Source organism: Martes martes, assembly GCF_963455335.1.
Source record: "Martes martes genome assembly, chromosome: 6".
Classification (NCBI taxonomy): domain Eukaryota; kingdom Metazoa; phylum Chordata; class Mammalia; order Carnivora; family Mustelidae; genus Martes; species Martes martes.
The window spans coordinates 99370669-99394473 of NC_137893.1; the positions used below are offsets into that span (position 1 = coordinate 99370669).

General features: G+C 38.4%; 1 protein-coding gene across 9 annotated transcripts in view; it reads left to right on the forward strand.

Annotated features, from left to right (window-relative positions):
- The window catches only part of MLIP (muscular LMNA interacting protein), a 254404-nt gene extending 244300 nt beyond the window's left edge, over positions 1-10104 (forward strand). For 5 of the 9 annotated variants that reach the window (XM_080805321.1, XM_080805322.1, XM_080805324.1 and 2 more), the window contains one exon: positions 9780-10104. In XM_080805321.1, the coding sequence (XP_080661447.1) occupies positions 9780-9785 (6 nt within the window). In that variant the 3' untranslated portion in view covers positions 9786-10104. The remainder of the gene's footprint in view (positions 1-9779) is intronic. The other 4 variants (XM_080805319.1, XM_080805320.1, XM_080805323.1 and 1 more) reach the window with 1 other exon arrangement.
- The last annotated feature ends 13701 nt before the right edge of the window (positions 10105-23805 follow it).

Consider the following 23805-nt stretch of genomic DNA (forward strand, 5'->3'; position numbering starts at 1 on the left):
CGAGCCCCGCATCGGGTTCTCTGCTTGGCAGGGAGCCTGCTTCCTCCTCTCTCTCTGCCTGCCTCTCTGCCTACTTGTGATCTCTGCCTATCAAATAAATAAGTAAAATCTTTGAAAAAAATATTAATAAGATTGTGCTTTTTAATCCCCTCTTTAAATTTAAATTTTAAATTTTTTATAGATTTTATTTATTTATTTGACAGAAAGAGACACATCGAGAGAAGGAACACAAGCAGGGGGAGTGGGAGAGGGAGAAGCAGGCTTCCCGCAGAGCAGGGAACCTGATGCGGGGCTTGATCTTAGGACCCTGGGATCAGGACCAGAGCTGAAGGCAGATGCTTAATGCCTGAGCCACCCAGGCACCCCATATTCCCCCTTTTATTTTAAAAATAAAACTAACTGGCCCACTTTGTGGTGTTCAGAAGCAACTGATACTTGAGTAAGTAAATTTTTGCTTCTTGACATGGAAGGTGGTTCTAGAGGTTCCCATATGTGTAGCATCTTGATCACAAACCAGCTCTTTCTATCCCCATGTCTGCCTTGGAGATTACCACTTTGGATTCATATGCAAAACCCTGTTGCCATCTTTTGATGGTCAAAGGGTGTCCTCCATACTTATGGTAGGTCTTATGAAGAGTATCAGCAGTAACTCCTGGTGTCTCAGTTTCAGCTCATTGGAGAATGTCTGCTGTCACTGAGCCCTGCCCCGATCCCTTGGTAAATTCTGCTTGCGTCAGATAGCACACAGGCAAAAACATGCCAGCTGAAATGGAGTCTCTGATTTTCATACAAATGTGTAGTCACTTTCACATTTTGAGATGATGAAAAATAAGTTAAAAAAAAACCCAAAAAACAAAAAACCCTCTGTATTTCTAGAAATACTATACCAAACAGGCAAAGAAAAAATTCTGTATAGGAATTTTGATTTTCTGTTGATCAAGAGCAAGAATAACTGAACAATGTTTTCTTCTTCTACATCCTTTCAGACAAAGTGGTAAATGTGAGGGGGAAAAAAGTGATTTTTAAAGGACTTATCTTTTAGAAGGGAGTAAGAGAGCCCATGCTTTCATTTCAAATATCCTTGCAAATGAGACATGGTCAAAAAAAAGAAACATAATACAAAAGAGAAGTAGGAATAATAGAGTTCTAAATAAAATGTAACTTTTCCCCAAGCAAATTTTCTATAATTTTGGGCATCTTATCCACTTTTCATAAACTGATGTTCCTATTGCTGCAAATTTTAAAACCTTTGTTATATGAGACCATGTGGCTTTCTGCTGTAACATTAGGCATTAAACTAGAAAATTGTGTGATTAATAGATGTGAGTTTGTATCCTTGAGCACATCTTTGATTATTTTTAAATTGGATTATTGGTTTCATGAGTATGGACATATGGGAAAATTTTAACAGATATAGCCAAATTACATTTCTGAAAAATTATAACAACTCACCCTAGAAGGAGGCTGTTTTTACAGCTCCTTTCCTGTACTCTTGCCAGCACTGAGAATTATCATAATTGTCAATTTACTGAGAATTTGCTATATGTTGGAATATATTATGCACTTTATATGCTTTATTTTACTTAACTTCACAAAATGAAGTTAAGTACTCTTATTTCCATTTTACGGATGAGGAAACTGAGACTGAGGGAAATCAGTGTGTTGCCTAAAGTGAAATAGCTGGGAAGTATCTGCTTCATCAGGAATTGAATCCAGATCTGACTGCCTAGAGCCTGTACTCTTAAGAACTCCACCATACTCTGTCCAGCTCTCTATCCAAATCTCTAGCAATGCTATCTTTTTTTCTTTTTAAGATTATTTATTTGAGAGATAGAGCAAGAGATCACAAGCAGGGGACTAGCAGAGGGAGAGGGAGAAGCAGGCTCCCCACTGAGCAGGAAGCCCGATGAGGGGCTCCATCCCAGGACCCTGGGATCATGACCTGAGCCAAAGGTAGACACTTAACTGACTGAGCCACCCAGGTGCCCTAAATCTTTCTTCCTTTTAAAATCATGCCTGGGTGGCTCAGTCAGTTAAATGTCTACCTTTGGCTCAGGTCATGATCCCAGGGTCCTGGATGGAGCCCCAAGGTATGCAGCTCGCTGCTCAACGGGGAGCCTGCTTCTGCCTCTCCCTCTGCCTGCTGCTCCCCCTACTTGTGCGCTCTCTCTCTCTCTCTCTCAAAAAATAAAATCTTAAATAAATAAATAAATAAATAAATAAATAAAATAATACTTTAAAATATTGATTATTTAAAAGCAATTATTTTTCACATTTCTTTGCATTTAAAGGATTCTGTATTTTTCTACTATTTTTGTCTATTTTGTTTATGCATTATGTTATACATTTATCTACTGGTATGGTAATATCTTTCTTACTGAGTTGTAAACTCCCTTTATATATTAAGGATATTAATTCTTTGTCAAATGTGCTAGCCCTTTCAGTGTGACAGTGGCAGATTATGTAATAGTAAAAAGTTGGACAATTATGCCCAAAAATAGAATGAATAAATTTTACACATTTCAGTGAGTGTTTTCCAAACTTTCCCATTCAGCCATTGACCTAACTTGCTCTGTGTTTCTTGTCACTGATTAATTAGGTTCTTGACTTTGTAACCTGCAGAGGCTTATCTTCTCTCCACTCTTAAGCCATTCCTTCTGCCATCTGAGCCTTTTCTTTCTTTCATCTTTTTTTCCAAGTAATCTCTGCACTCAACACGGGGCTCAACTCATAACCCCAAGATCAAGAGTCCTATGCTCTACCCACTGAGCCAGCCAGATGCCCCCAAATTTTACAAATTTTACACATTTCAGATGACTGTAAAAAGAAATAATCAAATGTTCTTTCTTTCAAACATAATAATTTTGGCTCAAACTCACATAGGCTGTTTCTACACAATAAGAGTGTTTCTACACAGTAATAGAAAATCAATTGGTTATTTAAATAACAAAGACATCCAGTTCAGATAATAAGTGCTGAATTAAGGACTTTTGAATGTGTTGCAAAAAAGAATAGCTTGGGTGCCATATTTGCATTTTTTGCATCAATTATCATAATTTGAGAGACAAAACTTAAAATTAAGCTAGTGGGTAAGATTAACAAAAGATGATTTCAACCTCAGGTTTGGAATATATGAGAATAAAGAAACTAAAGTTTGAAGTTTAATATTTATGAGAGGTAGTGCGTTACTGTTGGTATTAAAATAAATGTAAATAATTAAGCAAAAGGCCATTTTATTTTTCCAGTGTGCTATATTTTACTTGTTAGTAATATTGGCACATCTTAGAGCAATTTCACAACTTCTTACAACTCCTTATGGTGTGTGGCAGGCTGCAATACTGACCCGTATATTTTCCACAAACCCTCTTATTTTTTATTTATTTACCTACATGGCACCAACCGAGAACATGATCTGTTTTTAATAAAACAATTCTATTCTTATAACTCTGTGGCCTAAGGAGTAACCCATTCCAGTTAAATACTCAGTGAAAATAAAGAATTATAGAGGAAACTTTACTGGATCTCAGAAATCCCCCCTTGGCTTTTCTTTAATTTCCTAAAGCCAAGTTTGTCTTTCTTACTATCAGAGTCCCACCTCTTATTTTCAGTCATGTTATTTGTAGATAACTAGTTTTTAAAAAATTTGCTTTGTAATTCCTTTAAAAACTAACAGACCTCAGATTTATTTGATTGAATTTGCCCCTTGTTTGTTTGTTTGTTTATTAACATATAATGTATTATTGCTTCAGGGGTACAGGTCTGTGAATCAGTCTTACACAATTCACAGCACTCAACATAGCACAGACCCTCCGCAATGTCCACCACCCAACCGCCCCATCCCTCTCAACCTCCTCCCCTCCAGCAACCCTCAGTTTGTTTCCTGAGATTAAGAGTCTCTTATGGTTTATTTCCCTCCTGATCCTATCTTGTTTCATTTTTTCCCTTGTTTTTATAAATCATATGATTTTAAAAATACACTTTAAAAGAACTAACTCAAAACAACATTTCCAGTTATAATCTAGTTCAGGGGTTCTCAACTCTGGCGGAATATTAGATAGACTCCCCTGGGACTTTTTAAACGCCCCAGTAGCAGGGTTTCACTCCAGGCAAACTAAGTCAAAGATCTCTGAAGGGAGCAAAGGCGGTGGTTGTTTGAAAATCTCTCCAGGCTGCACAAATGGGTGACAAGAATTGAGATTTTCAAATTCTAGCTCCTTTCTTGATAATCTAGGAAAGCAAGTATGTTATTCGATCTTGGAAACAAAAATTTGAAAGTAAAAGCAGGAGAATCCTCAAGAAGTTTGTTTCAGCGAATGCTCTGAATTAATAGAAAAAATGGGATCACATATTTCTGCCTACCATGATAAAGATTTAACATATGCTTTCTTTCACCTGGTAGGTTAATTTTGAGAATTAACCTAGTTAATTTTGAGAATCTGTTCTACATTAAGTTTCACTGAAATTTCCTTAGTAAAACCTAAGATTTCTTTGTGTTTTCTTCGATATTCCACACGAGCTTGGAAAATCTTTAGGCTGGGCGAGGTGCAGCATTTGCTGCAAGCTGAGTGTGGGGAGTTTCATGGGGGATAATACATTCCAAAGGATTTTTTTATTTAGCATTTTATATGGTACTTTAAAAAATCCTTGGCCAGTGATGAACCCTCATACAAACAGATGAAATCCCTAAATAATCGATTTGATCTGATCAATTTTCAAAGAAGCTCACTTTCATACTTGTCAGTTGTTCACTCACAGCAAGGCAGTAATTTCCAAAGTAGGTGTATCTGTAACACCATCTCATTTATAGCAAACTCCCTGCCTGAGGTAAACGATTTCCACGTAGAGTTACTCAGAAGAAATTAAATTCTAGTTGCAATAATCGTTTCTGATTGTATTTATCATGTCTTGTGAATTCAGCAACTCCTTGATCCACAACTACTCTGTAGCCCTCTTCTCTTTCCGCAGGCTTAATTGTGAACGTTGTAGTGGGGGAAGAGATAGAATCAGACCTGCTGCTCTTCACATCGCCTGCTACACGCAGCCCTGGGTCCATTTTATTTTTCGCCTGAGGGTCAATTGATTTCCAAAAACATGATTAGATGCAGTTGACTCTGACCTTTTGGATCCACTTGCTCTTAACACAACTTGAGAGCTAATTATTCACCAGCTGCCCATAAACACATACTAGGCAAATTCTTCTCCTGTTTTCTCATTCCTTCTCTGTGCAGACTTTTGATAAACATTTAAGAGTTGGCAAGATAGCAATAGTGCTAGCAAGGTGACTACGACTGATTTGCTGCTGTGGTGCACATAAGCATTTTGTGTCTATTTTATTTCAAATTCCAGAACCTCCACTGACGTTTAAAGTTCTAATCTTAGGGGACAGCACGTCTCGTTCCTTTATCTCCAGTCTCCAGATGAGAACATAGGGAAGAGAAAATGAGTGTCTTGTCCATGGAAGCCACTCTCATTTTCTGGTTTGATTCAAGGGTAAAAACGAAATTATCAAGAGAAATGGGCCCACTCTGTTCCCTCGAGGCAATTTCCCATAAATGTTATTTCTCAAAATCAGGCTTCAATAAATCTTGGATTGCTGAGTTCAAGGTTGTAATCTCAGGCAAGAACTCAGGATCTGGATATTATTAACTGCTGATTTAAAGAAAATTCATATGCTTCGATAGACAACTGGCTAGAGAGCCAGAGTAAATTTATATAATAAACACAAATAATATGAACACCCAAATGGTTAGCCACCCTGCTTAGGTATCCAGGTAGACAAGGCAATGAGAAAGAGAAGGACATTCCTAGTGCAGGTTTGGCACCCCATCGAAATGACTTTCTTGGGTTATAAGCCTCCTGCCTGTTTGGGGAAATATAATTTTAAAAAATTCTGCTGGCCCAGAAATCATCTTCTTCAAGATAGTAGAGAAAGGAAACACTTTTGTTATTAAATAAGCATTAAACCAGAATGTTATATGCATCACAATCACACAGAGATGGCATAGACGGGAAGAAGTCTCACCCTTCACGTAGTCAAGGGGATACAACCCATTATATACACGTTTGTCAAGATAAACAATAATTCAATGCATCCTCAAACAGTAAGACTTGGCAGTAATATTTATTATACATAGTTCACCCTAAATTGCCTGGCAATTGGCGCAACCATGTTAGTTAATTGGCTTTACACCAAGCAAAAGTACACTTTTCATATCTTTATGATAAGAGTTAGTTTTACCACTTGGAGCCAGGTGTCAGCTAAACTTAGCCAAAGTTAGGCTCTTACCCTCTCTCAGAGACTAGGAAACAGGAATGCTGTCTCATCTGGACATTTACATACAAAGGAATGGTTCTCAAAGGCCTAGAGAAAGACATTGCTGGGTCTTAAAGCTGACAAAATGCCCATTGACTTTTCAGAGGGATGTATATGTATTTCCAAGGGAGGAGAATATATTTACAGTGACAGGTTTTTTTAAAGTAGATGCTCTATGAAGGAGGGAGGGAAATTGCTTCCCATATTTTCTTTTTTGAAAGATTTGTTTATTTTATTTACTTACTTATTTATTTTAGTGGGGTGGGGGAAGGAGCTGAGGGAGAGAATCTTCTACAGACTCCCTGCTGAGCAAGGAGCCAGTGCAGGGCTCAGTCTTACCACCCATGAGCCGAAACCTGAGCTGGATGCTTAACTGACTGAGCCACCCAGATGCCCAGCTTCCCTTACTTTCAACAAAGAGAATGAAGCTTCTTCTTTTTAATTTCCCTTTGTTCTTTCAACTGGTGGACAAGGGGCAGATCTGCAATCTGGAAGTCTTACTCTGAAGTAGTCAATAAAAAGATGCAAGTGTCATTATTATTATTTTTTTTTTCTAGGGACACGGCTGAATCAAATGTAAGAGACGTGGGGGTTTGGTAAAATTGAGGTCCCTCCTTCAAAGTCATCTCAGTAGATTATTGTTGGTTTTGGCATTGTTGTGAGTCATGGTAAAGCTGAGCAAAAGTCAGGGAACTAAGTGGACTTCCATTCCTCTGTGTGCTAATTTTTTAAGATAAACAAAATAAGATCAGGGCTTATAATTATTTGGAACTCAGGCTATCCAGATATTAAATGTTTTGACCCCAGATTCAATGTGATGCTCTCTAGTATCCATTATATGTATATTCTCTATCAGGCTACTTTTATAGCACCCTTAATTACTTCACGTTTTATAACTCTGGCTTCTGGACAATAAATTCTGATCTTGATCTTGCGTTTTCACACCGAAGTTAGTAGTTATGTAAATGTCCAAAATACATTTAAAATCTTTTGGAAAACAATGAGTATATAGCAATAAGATTATATACATTTCCTGTAAATAACATTTTTGGGGGAAGTCTGGTTTCATAGTTACAAGGGCGCATACGTAGACCATTTTGCTTTCTTTTGGCAGAGAAAAGTATACATGAATGGTTTTGTATAAGAAGGGAAAAAAATTCACACAGCACATTCTTTTAAGAAATGCTTTCTGTAACATTGGTTTAAAGTTTTACAACCCTACATTATTTATAATCCAAAGTTCACTAAAAAATTGGGATTTGAGTCCCTTCAAAATAATGATGTTTAAAAATGCCTTAAGTTCTTATTTATATTTTCTTGTATCCAAAATAAGTGTGTTGTTCAACTGGCAGCGTAAGACAATCCCGAGCCTCAACTACCAGGGGGTTCGTCTGAAACATAAGGATTTATTTATTTATCTTATTAATGAACTTCATCTTTCTGAAATGTCAGACCTTTGTTTTTCCCAAGTTATTGAATGCCGTATGTACTGAGATTGGCAAAGGTAACTAAAGACTTAACAAAATGTTGAAAATCCCAACTCTACCTGTCATAGCATAATGCATCCCTTCAAACCAACTGTGGAACTGTGATTCCAGACGTGACTTTGATCTGCCTGTGGGTCCAGAAAGACCTGAGAAATAGTGCTGGGTTTGCCAGCATGGCCACAGCGATGAGCTACCTAGTCCTCTTCGATCTGACTTAATTAATTACTTACATAATTATAAATCTTAAAAGAATTCAGAGGACATTGAGTCGGGTATTTGACTGAATGTTACTATCCTGTCTGTACTTATATCCTTACATATCATCTGTTTAAGTACTTTGAATGATGCAGTTGATCATTTATAAGCCAGACACAATATGGGTTTTCATATATGGCCAAGATAGTCTAACGACTACACCACCAACAAAAACAAATAGAAAACACTGGACAGACCAGGGTTTAATTTCAAATGCTGTGGCCTTGGGCACTATATTTAATTTTTTTGAGCCTCAATTTCATTCTCTGTAAAATGAGATCAAGGGATAATGGTGAAGATTTGCATTTATGCATGCAAAGTGCTGAGCGTATAAAATACATAACACTTCATAAGCATTAGCTAAAGGATGATGATTCCTTTAAATCTCTTGTAGTATTAGCTACCAAATGTTGGTACTTTCAGGAAAATCAAATAGACAGTAGTTTTTATTTGTTAGAAAAGGAGGAGATGTGATTTAGTCATTTCCTCCTTCTATTTTAAAGCTTCGGAGAACCCCAGATGATGAAAACTCCAACTTAAGTATTTCATGACTGCTGATTTTCTGTGGCCAGAAAAAAATCAGTGCAGTGGTGGAGCTACCCCCTTGTTTTAGTAGCTTTTTCCTTACCTCCTGCTTCTCATCTAACAAATGTAGTTTCTCCTAAATGATACAGAATGTGTCCACGTTTCACAATTCTGCTTCGCTGCTTGGCCATGCAATACTCAGGTTTCTGGTCTGCTTTACTTAGCCCTTGTACATAGCTGGTGCTTCTTCTGGAGTCGGGTCTCCCAGACCATGGCTTCCTCATCCTGTGATCCAGCCCAGGGCAAGGCAGGGAGACGTGCTTACTGAAGAGCAGTGGACTCTTCTCTTCTCCACCTGCCATTTTGGAATGCTCCATTGGCACCTGGGAGTGTAAAGTTCTGGACATCTCCTTCCATTAGTGCCATTTTATCATTGCTCAATCAGAGTGCTGTTTTAGAACGAAATTTCTCTTCTGCCCTCATCTCTGATACTTTCTTTTAAACTTCCTTTCTTGACTTGTATAATCTACTTAATGCCTCCATTAAGTTTATATCTTCTGTGCTGGAAAGTCCAACCTTGTCAAATAGGAACACATGGAGACGGATGGATAAAGAAATTATGAAAATCACTCCCATGTCACACAGTAGCATTATAAAGCCAGTTGAATCAGTATACGGAACAACAACAAAAACAACAATAGGAGCCCCACTTGCTGTCTGTCTTTTGTAATGGTCCATTTTGCAAAAGCTGGGATTTGTTCCAGTCCCATTTCTCGTTCCCTCCTTGTCTGAGAGATTACATTTTAGGGAATGGTGGAGTCACCAGCGCTAAAGGAAAGGGGTGGGACAGCAGTCAAGTGATGAGTGGGTGAGGGCTTATGGGTGGGATGTGGAAATGCTGTACCTTAAGGCTGCACCAGCCCCCCAAAGCCATCATAAGCCCTTGCATGAGACCAGAGCTGCTCTGCTGATCTCTCAAGAGATCAGAGTTTGATGTGAAGGTACAGCTGTAGGTCTTTATTATGCCGTTAATTGTGTAACAAGAAAATAGCTACTGAGAGGAAAAATAAAAATTGCCCACTATAAATAATTTTTTATATGAGACTCTATGTCCAAATGCTAATATATACATTTTCAGGTGTAGTTTTGGTGTTTTATTTATCTCATCAACCTGACTACTATTTCCTCTTGTTTTGTAGCAATGAAGTTGGAGCAGAAGCTGGAAACAGGCCGCGCTGAAGTTTTCTGGAATGCTGGTGCTAATCACTTGCTAGATTTGATGTTTAATTTTTTTTTTTTTTCGTATGAGTGTTCCCTTTATGAACTGCAGTAGAAGTGTAAAAAAAAAAAAAAAAGTGTCCTGCAGGCATATAACATCACAGTACCCTACTAACACCCAGCATAGAAAAGATTTATCTATAGCTTCTTGCACCACTGTTAGAGCCTTTAATGCCTTCTATTAAGCTGACAACAATATTAACATGCCCCTATATTTAGCAGACAAATAAAGAAGAATCATGGGTAAATAGAAGAATGGTTGTGACTATTTTTCAGCACCATTTTTATTTAATGCATACATTACTTACTGAATCAGGTTTTATTTCCCTTTAGATTGATTGGTTGATTTTTTTATGGGTTAAAAAAATGAGCAACTTTGAAGAAATGAGCCTCTGCCTGCTTTCAGGGGATGCTAATATTCAGAGGTTCATTGTGGTGATCTTGAACGTGAGAAAGTTGGCATTTCACATAACTCACACAGTTTTCCTGTTCTGTTTGGGTTCCACGTTACCAGGACAGACCACGTACTAGGGGCAGCCCAGTGATGTTGAGCTTCGTGTTGTTGGGATGTTCTTCACATTGTGGTTTCTCTGTTGTCACACGATTTTTGTGAAGGCTACTTCCGAGTCAGTTCATTCTTATAATCTTGGGAGCAGTAAAGACCACAGAGCAAAACCATACTTTGATGACAATCCTGGGAGCCCACTCTCCAGCATATCTAATGCTCACCATATTGGCCATGGGTCCTAGTCTTGTCTACCTGGTTTCCTTCTTATAACCTTCTGTCCATCTGGGAAGCCTAGAGCAATACGCACTAATCAGGAAGCCATGGCAGTTCCAGACAGGGAGCTCCTAGTAGCAGGTGAGCCTTGGTAATGGCTCCTTTACTTACTTCTTGCACGTAATCCTTGTTCCCTTGGAGCCGGCTCTGTTTGAGCCACAGTTCTCTTAGACCATTGCTGCATTAACCCACAATCCTGCCCAAGGCAAAACAGGGAAAGTTGTCTACCAAAGAACAACTGGTCTTTCTCATTCTTTACCTGCCATTTTTGGAATGATCTACTGTCAGTCATCGATTGGTACCTGGAAATACAAAGCTTTCCTATCGTCTCCATTAGCATATGAAGAGCAGCAGAGCTTTGGTAAAGCTCTCTGTTCATCTGTCTCTCCCAAACAAACACTACTTCTCTATCAACCTGCTACATGGTGTGAGGCATCAGTTTAGAGTATTAGTAACAATTTCATATTCACTGTGTTCTTATAATGTGCCAGGCCTTACATCAAGTGCTTCATTTGAATTTAACCTAACCTTCACAATGAGACTGCAAGGTAGGTAATATTACTTATATTTTATGTTTGTGAGAACAGAGTCTAATAGATTAAATTGAGCTCATAAGTGGTAGAGGCAGAATTCAAATCCAGAAACTCTGACTCAAAGACCACCTATTTATTAAACCTTTCATTCATTCATTCATTCTTTTTTTTTTTTTTTTTTTAAAGATTTTATTTATTTATTTGACAGAGAGAGATCACAGTAGACAGAGAGGCAGGCAGAGAGAGAGGGAGAGAGGGAAGCAGGCTCCCTGCTGAGCAGAGAGCCCGATGCGGGACTCGATCCCAGGACCCTGAGATCATGACCTGAGCCGAAGGCAGCGGCTTAACCCACTGAGCCACCCAGGCGCCCCATTCTTTTTTTTTTTTTTTTTTTTTTTTTTTGAACGTGGGTGTGAAAAGTTGAGTTTATCACACTTTTCAGTTCATGGCAGACTGCTATTGTAAGTTTGGGCAAGTCCTTCCCCGATGTATTTGTTGGTTAGATGATTGATTAACTTTTTAAATAATATCTGTCTTTCCTTCCCATGCTATAGGCATACATTCTTATGTGTTTAATGTATAGTCCCTACTTACATGTTTTGAAGATGTGCATTGCTTTTGTCTGAGTATATAAGAATCATAAATGATATTGTTTCTATTTTGTTTCTTTTTTTTCTCCCAGAACTATGGCTTTTAAGTTCTTGTTTTTTTTTTGTTTTTTTTTTTGTTTTTTTTAAGATGTATTTATTTATTTGAGAGAGGGTGAGCAGGGAGAGGGCAGAGGAACTCTGAGACGGAGAGGGAGAGAAGCTCAAGCAAACACCCTGCTGAGCACAGAGCTGGATGTGGGGCTCGATCCCATGACCCTGAGATCATGACCAGAGCCAAAATCAAGAGTCAGAAGCTTAACCTACTGAGCCACCCAGTCACCCTGGTTTTAAGTTCTATTCACAATGCTCTGTAAATGTCAAATGGATTCATTCTGCCCAGCTGTGTGGTATGTTTTCATCACTTATCACTTAGCCACCTGTCCACTGGTGGTCTTCCAAGTTGTTTTCCTCTATCAGGTATGGTTGTGATGCACCACTTTACATGTCCTCCCTTGTGGATTTTTTTTTTTTTAAGATTTTATTTATTTATTTGAGAGAGAGAGAATGAGAGGAGGAAGGTCAGTGGGAGAAGCAGACTCCCTACCGAGCAGGGAGCCTGATGTGGGACTCAATCCCGGGACTCCAGGATCATGACCTGAGCTGAAGGTAGTGGCTTAACCAACTGAGCCATCCAGGTGCCTTCCCTTGCGGATCTTTTTGGGAATTTCTCTGAAGTATATACCTAGGATTTGAATACTTATTCATAAGTACTCATGTACTTGATTTGACTAAATCCTCTCAGAATGCTGCTCTTTAGAGTGGACATACACATTTTTTTTTCCCCCACCAGCAATGCTTTAGGGCTCTTCTATCCCTGGGTTCTTCTCTGCTTTTGAAGGTCTGAACTTTGAAACAGGCTATACCATCATTAAAGGCAACTTCTAAGTTGGGAGTTCTCTTTGAAATGCTGTCCTATTTATCTTAAGTTTTCCAATTCTCAGATCCTTTTGTACTCCAACTCATGACAGATGTCAGATATTGGCTTCATTTCATTGATGGAAAACTTGAACCACAAGAGTAATTTGACTGAGGTCACCAAAGTAGTGAACAATAGACCAAGAACAAAGTCTTTTGATTTTCCTGCTGTGTTATTTCTAGCCAAACAAGCTATATCTGAACATCACAGTCTAACCTATTTATTCAGTTTCTCAGCAAAAATCTTAAGATTCTTGAGTCTTAAGAGCATGAGTACAGGAAGGGCAAATGTTGGTTGTGGAGACAACATGGAGAGTTGGGTGCTTTTTAGTTTGGTTGGTATCAGCTTTCAGTGCCCTGGGTCGCTTAGGAGCACAATGGCTGTCTGTGAGGAGGAAGAGGGTGAGAACAGTGATACGGAATGGACAGATATTGAGGTTGTCTATTTGGGTCCCCCGGGAAGCAGATTCTGAAAAAGATTTAGTGTAAATAGTTTCTCTGGAAGATGACCACAGAGGGAGTGAAGAAGCTAGCTAGGGAAGAGAAGGAACCAGAATCTATTACAAAGCCAATTACTGCAGTGGGTAACTGGAGCTCATTCACATGGGGAGTTCAAGGATACAAGGTTGAACATGTCTCACAGTTAATTCAACTCAGAGGAAAGGAAAATGGTAATCATTCTAAAGCTTGACTATCAACCTTCACAGAGCTATGATCTCTTTCTCCATAAAGATTTTTTTCTTTTTTTTTTTTTTTTCAACTTTTCATTGTGCAAACCTAATAGGACTTATTATTTTCTTGTGATATTTCAATTTGGAAAATATGGAAAGTCTGGTGAATATTGTTCTGTATGATCTTTGAAATAAAGTGCAAGAAGGAAGAGTTAGTTGAAAGCTTAATAATAAAGGAATACTTTCAGAATTGTATTTATTGGACAAACAGAAAATTTTGCAATTTGGCTTGGGAACAAAAACCCTTCTGGACTGCCATGGATTTCCACATTTGAAAGAACCTTTATCTTCTAGAAAGTAAATCAACTGTGTGAGAAGATAACTTCATTTGCAAGAGGAAGAGATTGTTTTGCTGAGAGCAAGTCTAGAGTCCATGGAATAATTGAATAGTAATTAGGAAATATTACTGAATTTGTTTAAAATATATATTACATGTTGGGGACTTTATGTTTCTATGGCATGTTGTAATATTCAACATTATTTCCCCTCATGTTTTAGAATGTTCTTCTTAAGTAATTAATTAATTTAAAGATTTTATTTATTTATTCAACAGAGAGAGAGATAGCACGCACAAGTAGGTAGAGCATCAGGCAGAGAGAAAGGAAGAAGCAGGCTCCCCGCTGAGCAAGGAGCCTGATGTGGGACTCGATCCCAGGACCCTGGGATCATGACCTGAGCTGAAGGCAGCCTCTTAACCAACCGAGCCACACTGGTGCCCCAATAATTTATTTGACCAGAAACTGATTTTTCTTCTTTAATTTATACTTTAATGAATACACCTTAATTTCTTATAAACATTTTTCCTAATGGATTTATTTAGAATTGTTCAGCCTCACCTAAGCACGTGAGTCCAGATTTTCCTAAGTGGGATAAAATTTAAATATGTATGTTTTCCTCCATTTTCAGTCCCACCACTAAGCACAGATTTTACTTGTAGAAAAAGCTAAATCTCTAAACAGAAATGTATTGAACTGCTATGGGAATTTTTGTTGAAGGACCAACCCTAACCTGCAATAAACAGGAGTCTGGATGTATGACATCTTTAGGGTTTCTAAAAATACAAGTTGAAAATTATAGTTCCATTTGGTTTTATCTTTTCCTCAAGAAGGGTAAAGAAAAAAAAATAACAGTTTATCATGTTGATAAAACAATGAAAAGCCATGTGAAATAAGTTATTTGGAACCAACTTTAGCTCAGAGAAGCCAATATTAATAGTATTAGAGTGCATTTTAATTGATAATATTTAATTATTTTTATGTTTTAAACTTGTCTAGAGAAGATTTCATCTTTGACAAACACACACACACACATACACAGTTATTCCTAACATTATATTTCTTGCAAGAGTGGGTGTTAAGGTGCCGTGCTCACGTAAGCAAGAAAATGGAGCAGTCTTAGGTAACAACTTTCCAGACAAACTAGCTGTGACTTCTTAGGTACCCATCAGTCTACCTTTATGAGGCTCAGTTTTCTCATCTGCACAATACGTGCCAGACTAGATTTTTCTTCACTTGGTTTCCTTCCAACCAAAATAATTATGTGAATTTATTACTTGGTTTTAGAAAATTCTCCTCTACGTTCTGAAACTGAGGAACAAAATAATTTGGGAAATATGGCATTTTTTAACTCTCTGGGTCTCTTACAATCTTGGTGGGATCTTTCACAGTGACCAAGACCACTTGTATCACAATGAGTGAGGGTACTTTTTTAAAAGATCATTTTCTGTTCCTTTCCCATACCTATTGAATTAGAATATATGAAGTGGGGCTCAGAAATCTGCATTTTATTTTATTTTTTTTAAATTTATTTTATTTTTTTTCCAAAGATTTTATTTATTTATTTGACAGAGAGAGAGAGAGAGAGATCACAAGTAGGCAGAGAGGCAGGCAGAGAGAGGAGGAAGCAAGCTCCCTGCTGAGCAGAGAGCCCGATGCGGGGCTCGATCCCAGGACCCTGAGATCATGACCTGAGCTGAAGGCAGAGGCTTAACCCACTGAGCCACCCAGGCGCCCAGAAATCTGCATTTTAAATAAAATCTATGGGTTATTACTATGCAGGTGAACTTTTGATAACTGTAGATTCTCAGATCAGTGTAATGAGTAAACAGGAAGAATAAGGATATACACCATGGCTAAGATAAGCATGTGATGACATTGTTTGTTTTACTCATGGTAGGAGGGAAAAAGAGAAAACCTATATTAAGTGTTTTTACATCAATCGAGTAAGGGCGAATAATATAATTAAACTGAATACAGTTAGGCTAAGTATATGATAGAACTAGTAAATGATCTAGAACTGGCAATATACTACTGAGTTTTGAAGAAGAGAAAAGGACTCACCATTGTTTCAGTTGTAAATAGTAATAATTTTGAATAGATCTTAAGTCAAATATGCAGAAGGGAAAATTGGGATGATTAAAGGAACAGTTTATATTCTTTATTTTCCTTCCATTGACACCAAGGAATGAAAGAACTAGCAACTGATATGAGCCCCTAAAAGGCCCAAGATCAGAGACAGACTCCTTTATATATTTTACCTCATTTTAATTTAATTATTCCCAAAGTCATACAGGGTGAACATTATTGCCACAGTAATGCTGAGAAGTAAGCTGAGGCTGAGAGAGATTAAATCTCAAGGCTAGACAGGATGTGACAGGATTGGACTTCAATTTTGGTCTCTTCTTTGTTCCAAATTTTTTTACATTATATAAGAGCTTTTCCATTTTTCTCCTGCTACATGCCAGAGAACTTTCCCATGGAAAACACATTCCCTTCTTTAAGGGCACAACACCAGGACCTACTAACTAGAGATCATAACAGGTGGGAACCTCTCCACCAGCTTGGGCAGCAAATAGTTTCAAGTCCTTTGTTTTTGAGATTGATAATTTACGTCTGCCCTTGCCTTATGCGTGGGTAATCTGAATGTCCATATCTTGACATTGTGCTCTGGTGTCCTTTGCCCAAAGACTCCTTCATGCATGATGATCCCCCTTTGGGAACCTAGCTTCCACTTCCCTCAGCCAATCTTCCCGGGCAACATACTGTTCAAGCAGTTCTTCCCCAGTTAACAAAATCTGCCTTGAGGTGACTTGTTTCTTAAACTAGAGGGAACTAATGTATTCTTTTATTTTAAAGAAATTCTGTCTCACTTAGCACTCTATCATGATAGAAGAGGCTTTTGAGATTATGTGTGTTTCAGTGGTGTGCCAGCTGTCTTTCACTCCTTTTTCTTAGAACGCTTTACCACTCTGATTTTGAAAACTGCTGTTATGTATGCCACCCTGTTCCCTGAAGAGTCAAGGAAGCCTAGCGTGATTCATTCACCATTTCAGAATACAGTTGCTAAATCAATCTCAATATTATATATAGAATGCCACCTCTAGTTAAGACTGGCTTGGACACATACACTTGCAAAAAGAAATCCAATGCCCTCTCCAAGATTCCTGTGAATTTGCAAGGATTTCTTTCCTAACCTCCTCTACAACAAGCTCCCAGGTCCTATGGGATATTCATACCCTGCTCTTTATCTTGCTGCTGTACTCTCACAGTGTCTTCAGTGTGGGTTACCATCAGTTTATGATGATGTCCTCCTAAAAGTCCCCTCCAACAAGGTATGCAAGGACATTTATTGGAGATTTGTGGGCAATGTTGAAGTATGGGGGAGGCAAGGTCATTTAGCATGGTATCAGATGGTAGGCTATTTAATTTGGATTTTTGACTTCCTTGTTCTTAAAAGGGAATGAGCCATTTAATGCCAAATCCGTGTCTTCAGTTTCTACCTTGGAGCTTGGGGTTCTTCTCCCATTTTTTGACTCCTTAGTTCCATTCCATGCTTAGATTGCTTCTTCATTTTTATGCATCTCTGTTAATATCTCTTTTTCAGATCTTCTCCCTACCCAGCCAAGTAGTTTATTGATTTTCCTAAATAAAAGTGTTTTCTTTCCTCAGAGCCCTTCCCAAGGGTTAAATAATGATATTAATAATAATGATGATGATGATGATATACCATGAATGTACAGGGAGTAGCATCCAAAACTTTCAGCTAAAAATCTACCATAACTTTTTTCTCTTTTTCTTTCTTTAAAGAAAGCAAAAATATGACAGAATATAAGTAAATTGGAATCATCACAGTAAAAAATAATAATAAAACCAAAAACTATTGTGTTTTGTCTGCTCTGGAGTTGTTCGTTCAGGCATCCTCTGTCCAAGGAAGCCGTAACTGGATAGAGGGCTTCTATGCCAAGCCGTTTTCAGCCCCTTTTACCTTCAAACCTATTAGCTTCTTCTTCTTCTTCTTCTTTTTAAAGGTTGTATTTATTTACTTGACAGAGAGACACAGTGAGAGGGAACATAGGCAGGGGGAGTGGGAGAGGGAGAAGCAGGCCTCCCTCTGGGCAGGGAGCCTGATGTGGGGCTCAATCCCAGGACCCTGGGATCATGACCTGAGCTGAAGGCAGGCACTTAATGAGTGAGCCACCCAGGGGCCACAAAACTTCCACCTTCTTAATCGTCTTAGTCACTGACATGTCCAGGCTCTCACTGTCGGGCCCCCTTCAGATTAGCAGTTTGGGTGTGCATCACATCCTGGGCTCTAATCTGACACTTCCCTCAGGTGCTCATCCCTTAACGCTGTGGACCTATAATCTAGAAAATGTGCCATATTCTGTCTCTGGTGCAGCTATGGCGATTTCAGGCCCCAGCACCAACCCATATGGAAAATAGGTGGGAGGTTATTAGACTTGAACCATTTGGGAGTCTTAACTGTGTATAACAATATGTAACTCTGCTTACATATTGAATAATAAGCTATGTTGAAGGTGACCTGTGCTTTCCACTCTATCTTAGAAGTAGGTAGCAATATTGGGAGAAACAGTGAAAAGTGCCGTTGATGGAAAATACACTTGACTTTCTGGAAAAATGCCCAGAAACTTTTCAGTTTCTATTGACTGGCTACGTGAGAGTTGTACTTACTTCAGAGGATTTAAATGGAACAGAATACGTGAGGCTAAGATTTGCACATCAACCCTGAAACCCAAAGTCATTTTTGTTTCATAAGACACCTTTTTAGGCTTATTAAAAAATATTACACGTCAGACCATTTCCTTGGTAAATGCTTTGTCGCTACAATTAATAAAAATTATAAATGGAAACCTGCAGCTGACTGAATGGTCCTCTCAGTTTGCATCCCACTTCCATTTATGCTTACAGCCAGAACTTTACTAAGAAAATGTGCTTTGTTCACTTGATAAGCTTCTGCTTTGTTGAACTGCCCCTGGGGAATGAGTTTCAGATATTTCCTACGAGGACAACTTTTCTCCTTTTCAGGGCCATCCAGACACAAGCTTGGTGATGGTTTTCCTGGCAAACACTTCCCAGCTACCTCTTAGGGCATGGGAGCTGTCAAGATAGGCTGTCAAATGAGTCCTTCATTTTTAATCCAGTCACATTCCCCCAGTCTCTAAGTGCTTCCAAACTTACTTACCAGTACACGCGCGCACACACACACACACACACACACACACACACACTTTCTTTTCCTCACATACATACATACACACACAAATAGACATACTCCTATACTTTACCATTAGCAGCTGAATTATAGGCATTTTAAAAATTTTGATGGCTATAGAATAATCTAAGCTTCTTTCAAATATTTCAGAGCAGACCAATGAACACATGTGATGGTGTATGTAAGCCTTTGTGTAGATCCAAAGTATAAAGCTTTCCGACTACCCTTTCCTACAAGAATGGTAAACCTCTGACATAGTCTCCCCATCTCCCATCCTATACTCAGGAAAGAATCTTTTCCCAGATCATGACCTTGAGCTATGGACTTTAGGTTTGGTTTTAGAATCCTCCATCCAGGTATCCATAATTAAACGGTAGCTTACATTCAGAATGAAATTTGTGATGGCCTCTGCCCTGAACTGTTTTAAGTTAGCCGTTAGACAATTCTTTCCTCTGTAGTCTTTTTTTTCTTCAAGAACCATTCTCGCTGGCTCTCTGAACCAACTCAGGTCCCCCAAACTCCCCTTATCCCTGAGCAAGTGAGGTCTCTGCCTTGGACTCTGCACTGTCGGAAACTCTGAGCTTTGGAGTGTGTTCCTCAAAAATATCCAAACTCCTCCTTCATTGCTCAAATGAGTCAGAGTTGACAGTACCACTCAAACCAGGCCTCCTAAGTTTGTAGAAGGAACTTTTCCCCTTTCATCCCTATCCTCTCTTTCTCCTGTTCAGGGTATCTTGACACTCAATCTTTGGGTCTATCAGGTACTCTGGGTTGTTCCAAGGTTCTATGGTCCAGCCCCAGTTCTAGGAAAGTGATCTGGTAAGAAGATCACTCTGGCTGCCTTAATGTGCTACAGAACCATGCAAGACTGGACCTCTACATGGAGCTGACGTGTTGTTTTTGCTGACTCCAATTGCCCTTTTAGACAGAGGGGTTCCTAAACACAGTCTTCCTGCAATGTTAACACCATTTGTGTTCTACCACATCTTTCCTTCCTACTAATTACTAATTAATTAATTAATTAATTAATTATTTTACTGCAGAAAAGAAATACTCTCCTTCCAGTATTTTGCTTCCAAAATGGAAAACTTACTTGTTCTGGTTCCTAATGGTACTGGAACCTACTGCCATTGGTTTCTTAAGAAGGGGTCAATGGTATCTAAGAGGAAGTCCACTTGGGGTCTTCTAGTAAGGATTTCTTAGTTCTCAAAAATGGAAACAACTTAGAACTTCCATTGTTAGTTGAAAATATCCTAAATCAAAGTTGTATTTAACACATCTAATCTAGCAAACATCAAAGCTTAGCCTAACCTATCTTAACTGTGCTTAGAACACTTACATTAGCCTACTATTGGGAAAAAATAATCTAACACAAAGTTATATATATATATATGTTTTATAATAAAGCATTGAATATCTCATAATTTATTGACTACTATTTTACTAAAAGTGAAAAACAGAACAGTTTATGGTTATAGGCATACCTCATTTTATTGTGCTTTACTTTGTTGTGCTTCATGGATGTTGTGTTTTTTACAAATTATAGGCTTGTGACCTCCCTTCATTGAGCAAGTTTATTATTGTACCATTTCCCCAACACTATTTGTGTACTTCGTGTATCTGGGTAACATTTTGGTAATTCTCACAATATTTCAAACTTTTCATTATTATTATATTTAACATGGTTATCTATGAGCAGTGATCTTTGATATTACTTTATAATTGTTTTGGGGCACCATGAACCATGCCCAAATAAGATGGTGAACTTGATCGATAAATGGCGTGTATGTTCTGACTGCTCCACTGGCCTCTAAGTGTTCAAGTGAAAGGAAGAGCTGCACATCTCTCACTTTAAATCAAAGCCAGAAATAATGAAGCCTAGTAAGGAAGGCATGTCAAAAACCAAGGTAGGTTAAAAGTTAGGTCTCTTGCACCAAATAGTTAGCCAGGTTGTGAATGAAGGCAAGGAAAAATAAAAGTGCTACTTCAGTGAATATACTTAGGATAAGAAAGCAAAGCGGCCTTATTTCCAATTTAGAGAAAGATTTTGTGGCTTGGATAGAAAATCAAACTAGTCACAACTTTCCCTGAAGCCAAAGCCTAATCCAGAGCAAGGCCTTAACTCTCTTAAGTTCTCTGAAGGCCAAGAGAGGTGAGGAAGCTTCAGAAGAACAGTTTGAAGCCAGCAGAGGGAGATTCATGAGGTTTAAGGAAAGAAGCCCGTTCCACAACATCCAAGTACAAGGTGAAGCAGCAAGTGCTGATGTAGATGCTGCTGCAAATTTTTCAGAATATCTAGCTAATTAATGAAGGTGCTATACTAAACAGAAGATTTTCAATGTAGATGAAACAGCCTTATATTGGAAGAAGGTGTCATCTAGGACTTTCATAGTGAGAGAGGAAAAGTCAATGCCTGGCTTCAAATCTTCCTAGGATAGGTTGACCCCTTTGTTAGAGGCTAATGCAGTTGGTGACTTTAGGTTGAGGCCAGCGCTCATGCACCATTTGCAAAAATCCTAGGGCCCTTAGGAACTATGCTAGATCTACTTTGCCTGTGCTGTATAAATGGAACAACAAAGCCTGGATGACAGCACATCTGTTTATGACGTGGTTTACTGCATATTGTAAGTATACTATTGAAACCTACTACATAGGAAAAAAGATTCCTTTCAAAATATCACTGCTCATCGATAATGCACCTGGTCATCCAAGAGCTCCACTGAAGATGTACCATGAGACTAATATTATTTTCATGTCTGCTAACACATTCTACAGCCCATGGATCAAGGAATAATTTCAACTTTCAAGTCTTATTATTTCAGAAATACATCTTGTAAAAATGTAGCTGTCCTAGATAGTGGTTTCTCTTAGGTTCTGGGCAAACTAAATCGAAAACCTTCTGTAAAAGATTTACCATTCTTGGTGTCATTAAGAACAATTGTGATTCATGGGCAGCTGTCAAAACATCAATGAGCACTCAGAAGAAGTAGATTTCAACCCTCATGGAGGACATGGAGGGGTTCAAGACTTCCACGGAGGATGTAATTGCAGACAGAGTGGAACTAGCAAGAGAACTGGAATTAGGAGTAGACTGAAGATATGCCAGAGCTGCTGCAAGCTAATGATAGAACTTGTATGGCTAAGGCGTTGCTCTCTGTGAGTGAGCAAAAAAGTGGTTGCTTGAGATGGAATGTACTCCTGGTGAAGATGTTGTGAAGATTGTTGACATGACAACTAAGAATTTAGAATATTAAATAAACTTAGATGATAAAGAAGCAGCAGCATTTGCAGGATGGGAGTCTGATTCTAAAAGGATTCTACTGTGGGTAAAATGCTATCCAATACCATCACATGATAGAGAGAAATTGTTTGTGAAAACTAGAGTGAATCGATGAAGCAAACTTTACTGTTGTCTTATTTTAAGAAATTGCCACGGCCACCCCCACCTTCAGCAACCACCACCTTGATCAGTCATCAGCCATCAACATGGAGGCAAGACCCCCAACCAGCAAAAAGATTATGATTCACTGAAAACTCAGATGATGGTTAGCATTTTTTGAGCAATAAAGTATATTTAATTTAATTTAATTTAATTTAATTTTATTCATTTTTTCAGTGTTCCAAGATTCATTGTTTATGCACCACACCCAGTGGTCCATGCAATATGTGCCCTCCTTAATACCTACCACCAGGCTCACCCAACCCCCCTCCCTCTCCCCTCTAAAACCCAGTTTGTTTCTCAAAGCCCACAGTCTTTCATGGTTCATCTCCCCCTCCAATTTCCCCTAATTCACTTTTCCTTTCCTTCTTCTAATGTCCTCCATGTTATTCCTTATGTTCCATGAGTAAGTGAAACCATATGATAATTGACTTTCTATGCTTGGCTTATTTCACTCAGCATAATCTCCTTTAGTCCCATCCATGTTGATACAAAAATTGGGTATTCATCCTTTCTGATGGTTGTGTAATAATTAAGAGTAGAGCAGAGATCAATGAATTAGAAACTAGAGATACAGTAGAACACACCAATGAAACTAGAAGCTGGTTTTTTGAAAGAATTAATAAGGTCAAAAAACCATTGGCCAAATTAATCCAAAAGAAAAGAGAGAGAACCCAAATTAATAAAAGTATGAATAAAAGGGGAGAGGTTATGACTAACACCAAGGAAATAGAAATGACCATCAGAAATTATTATCAACAGCTATATGCCAATAAGTTAAGCAACCTAGAAGAAATGGATGCATTCCTGGAAACCTATAAACTTCCAAGACTGAAACAGGAAGAAATTGACAACCTGAATAGACCAATAACTAGTAACAAGTTAGGAGCGGTGACCAAAAACCTCCCAAAAAACAAGAGCCCAGGACCTGACAGATTCCCTGGGGAATTCTACCAAATATTCAAAGAAGCAATAATACCTATTCTCCTGAAGCTGTTTCAAAAAAATAGAAACAGAAGGAAAACTTCCAGACTCTATACGGCCAGCATTTCCTTGATCCCCAAACCAGGCAAAGACACCATCAAAAAGGAGAATTTCAGACCAATATCCCCGATGAATATGGATGCCAAGATTCTTAACAAGATCCTAGCTAATAGGATCCAACAGTATCACCCACCATGTCATCCACCATGACCAGGTGGAATTTATCCCTGGGATGCAAGGGTGGTTCAACATTCACAAATCAATCAGTGTGATTGAACAAATCAATAATAGAAGAGAGGAGAACCACATGTCCTCTTAATTGATGCAGAAAAAGCATTTGACCAAATACAGCATCAGTTCCTGATTAAAACTCTTCACAATATAGGGATAAAGAGAACATTCC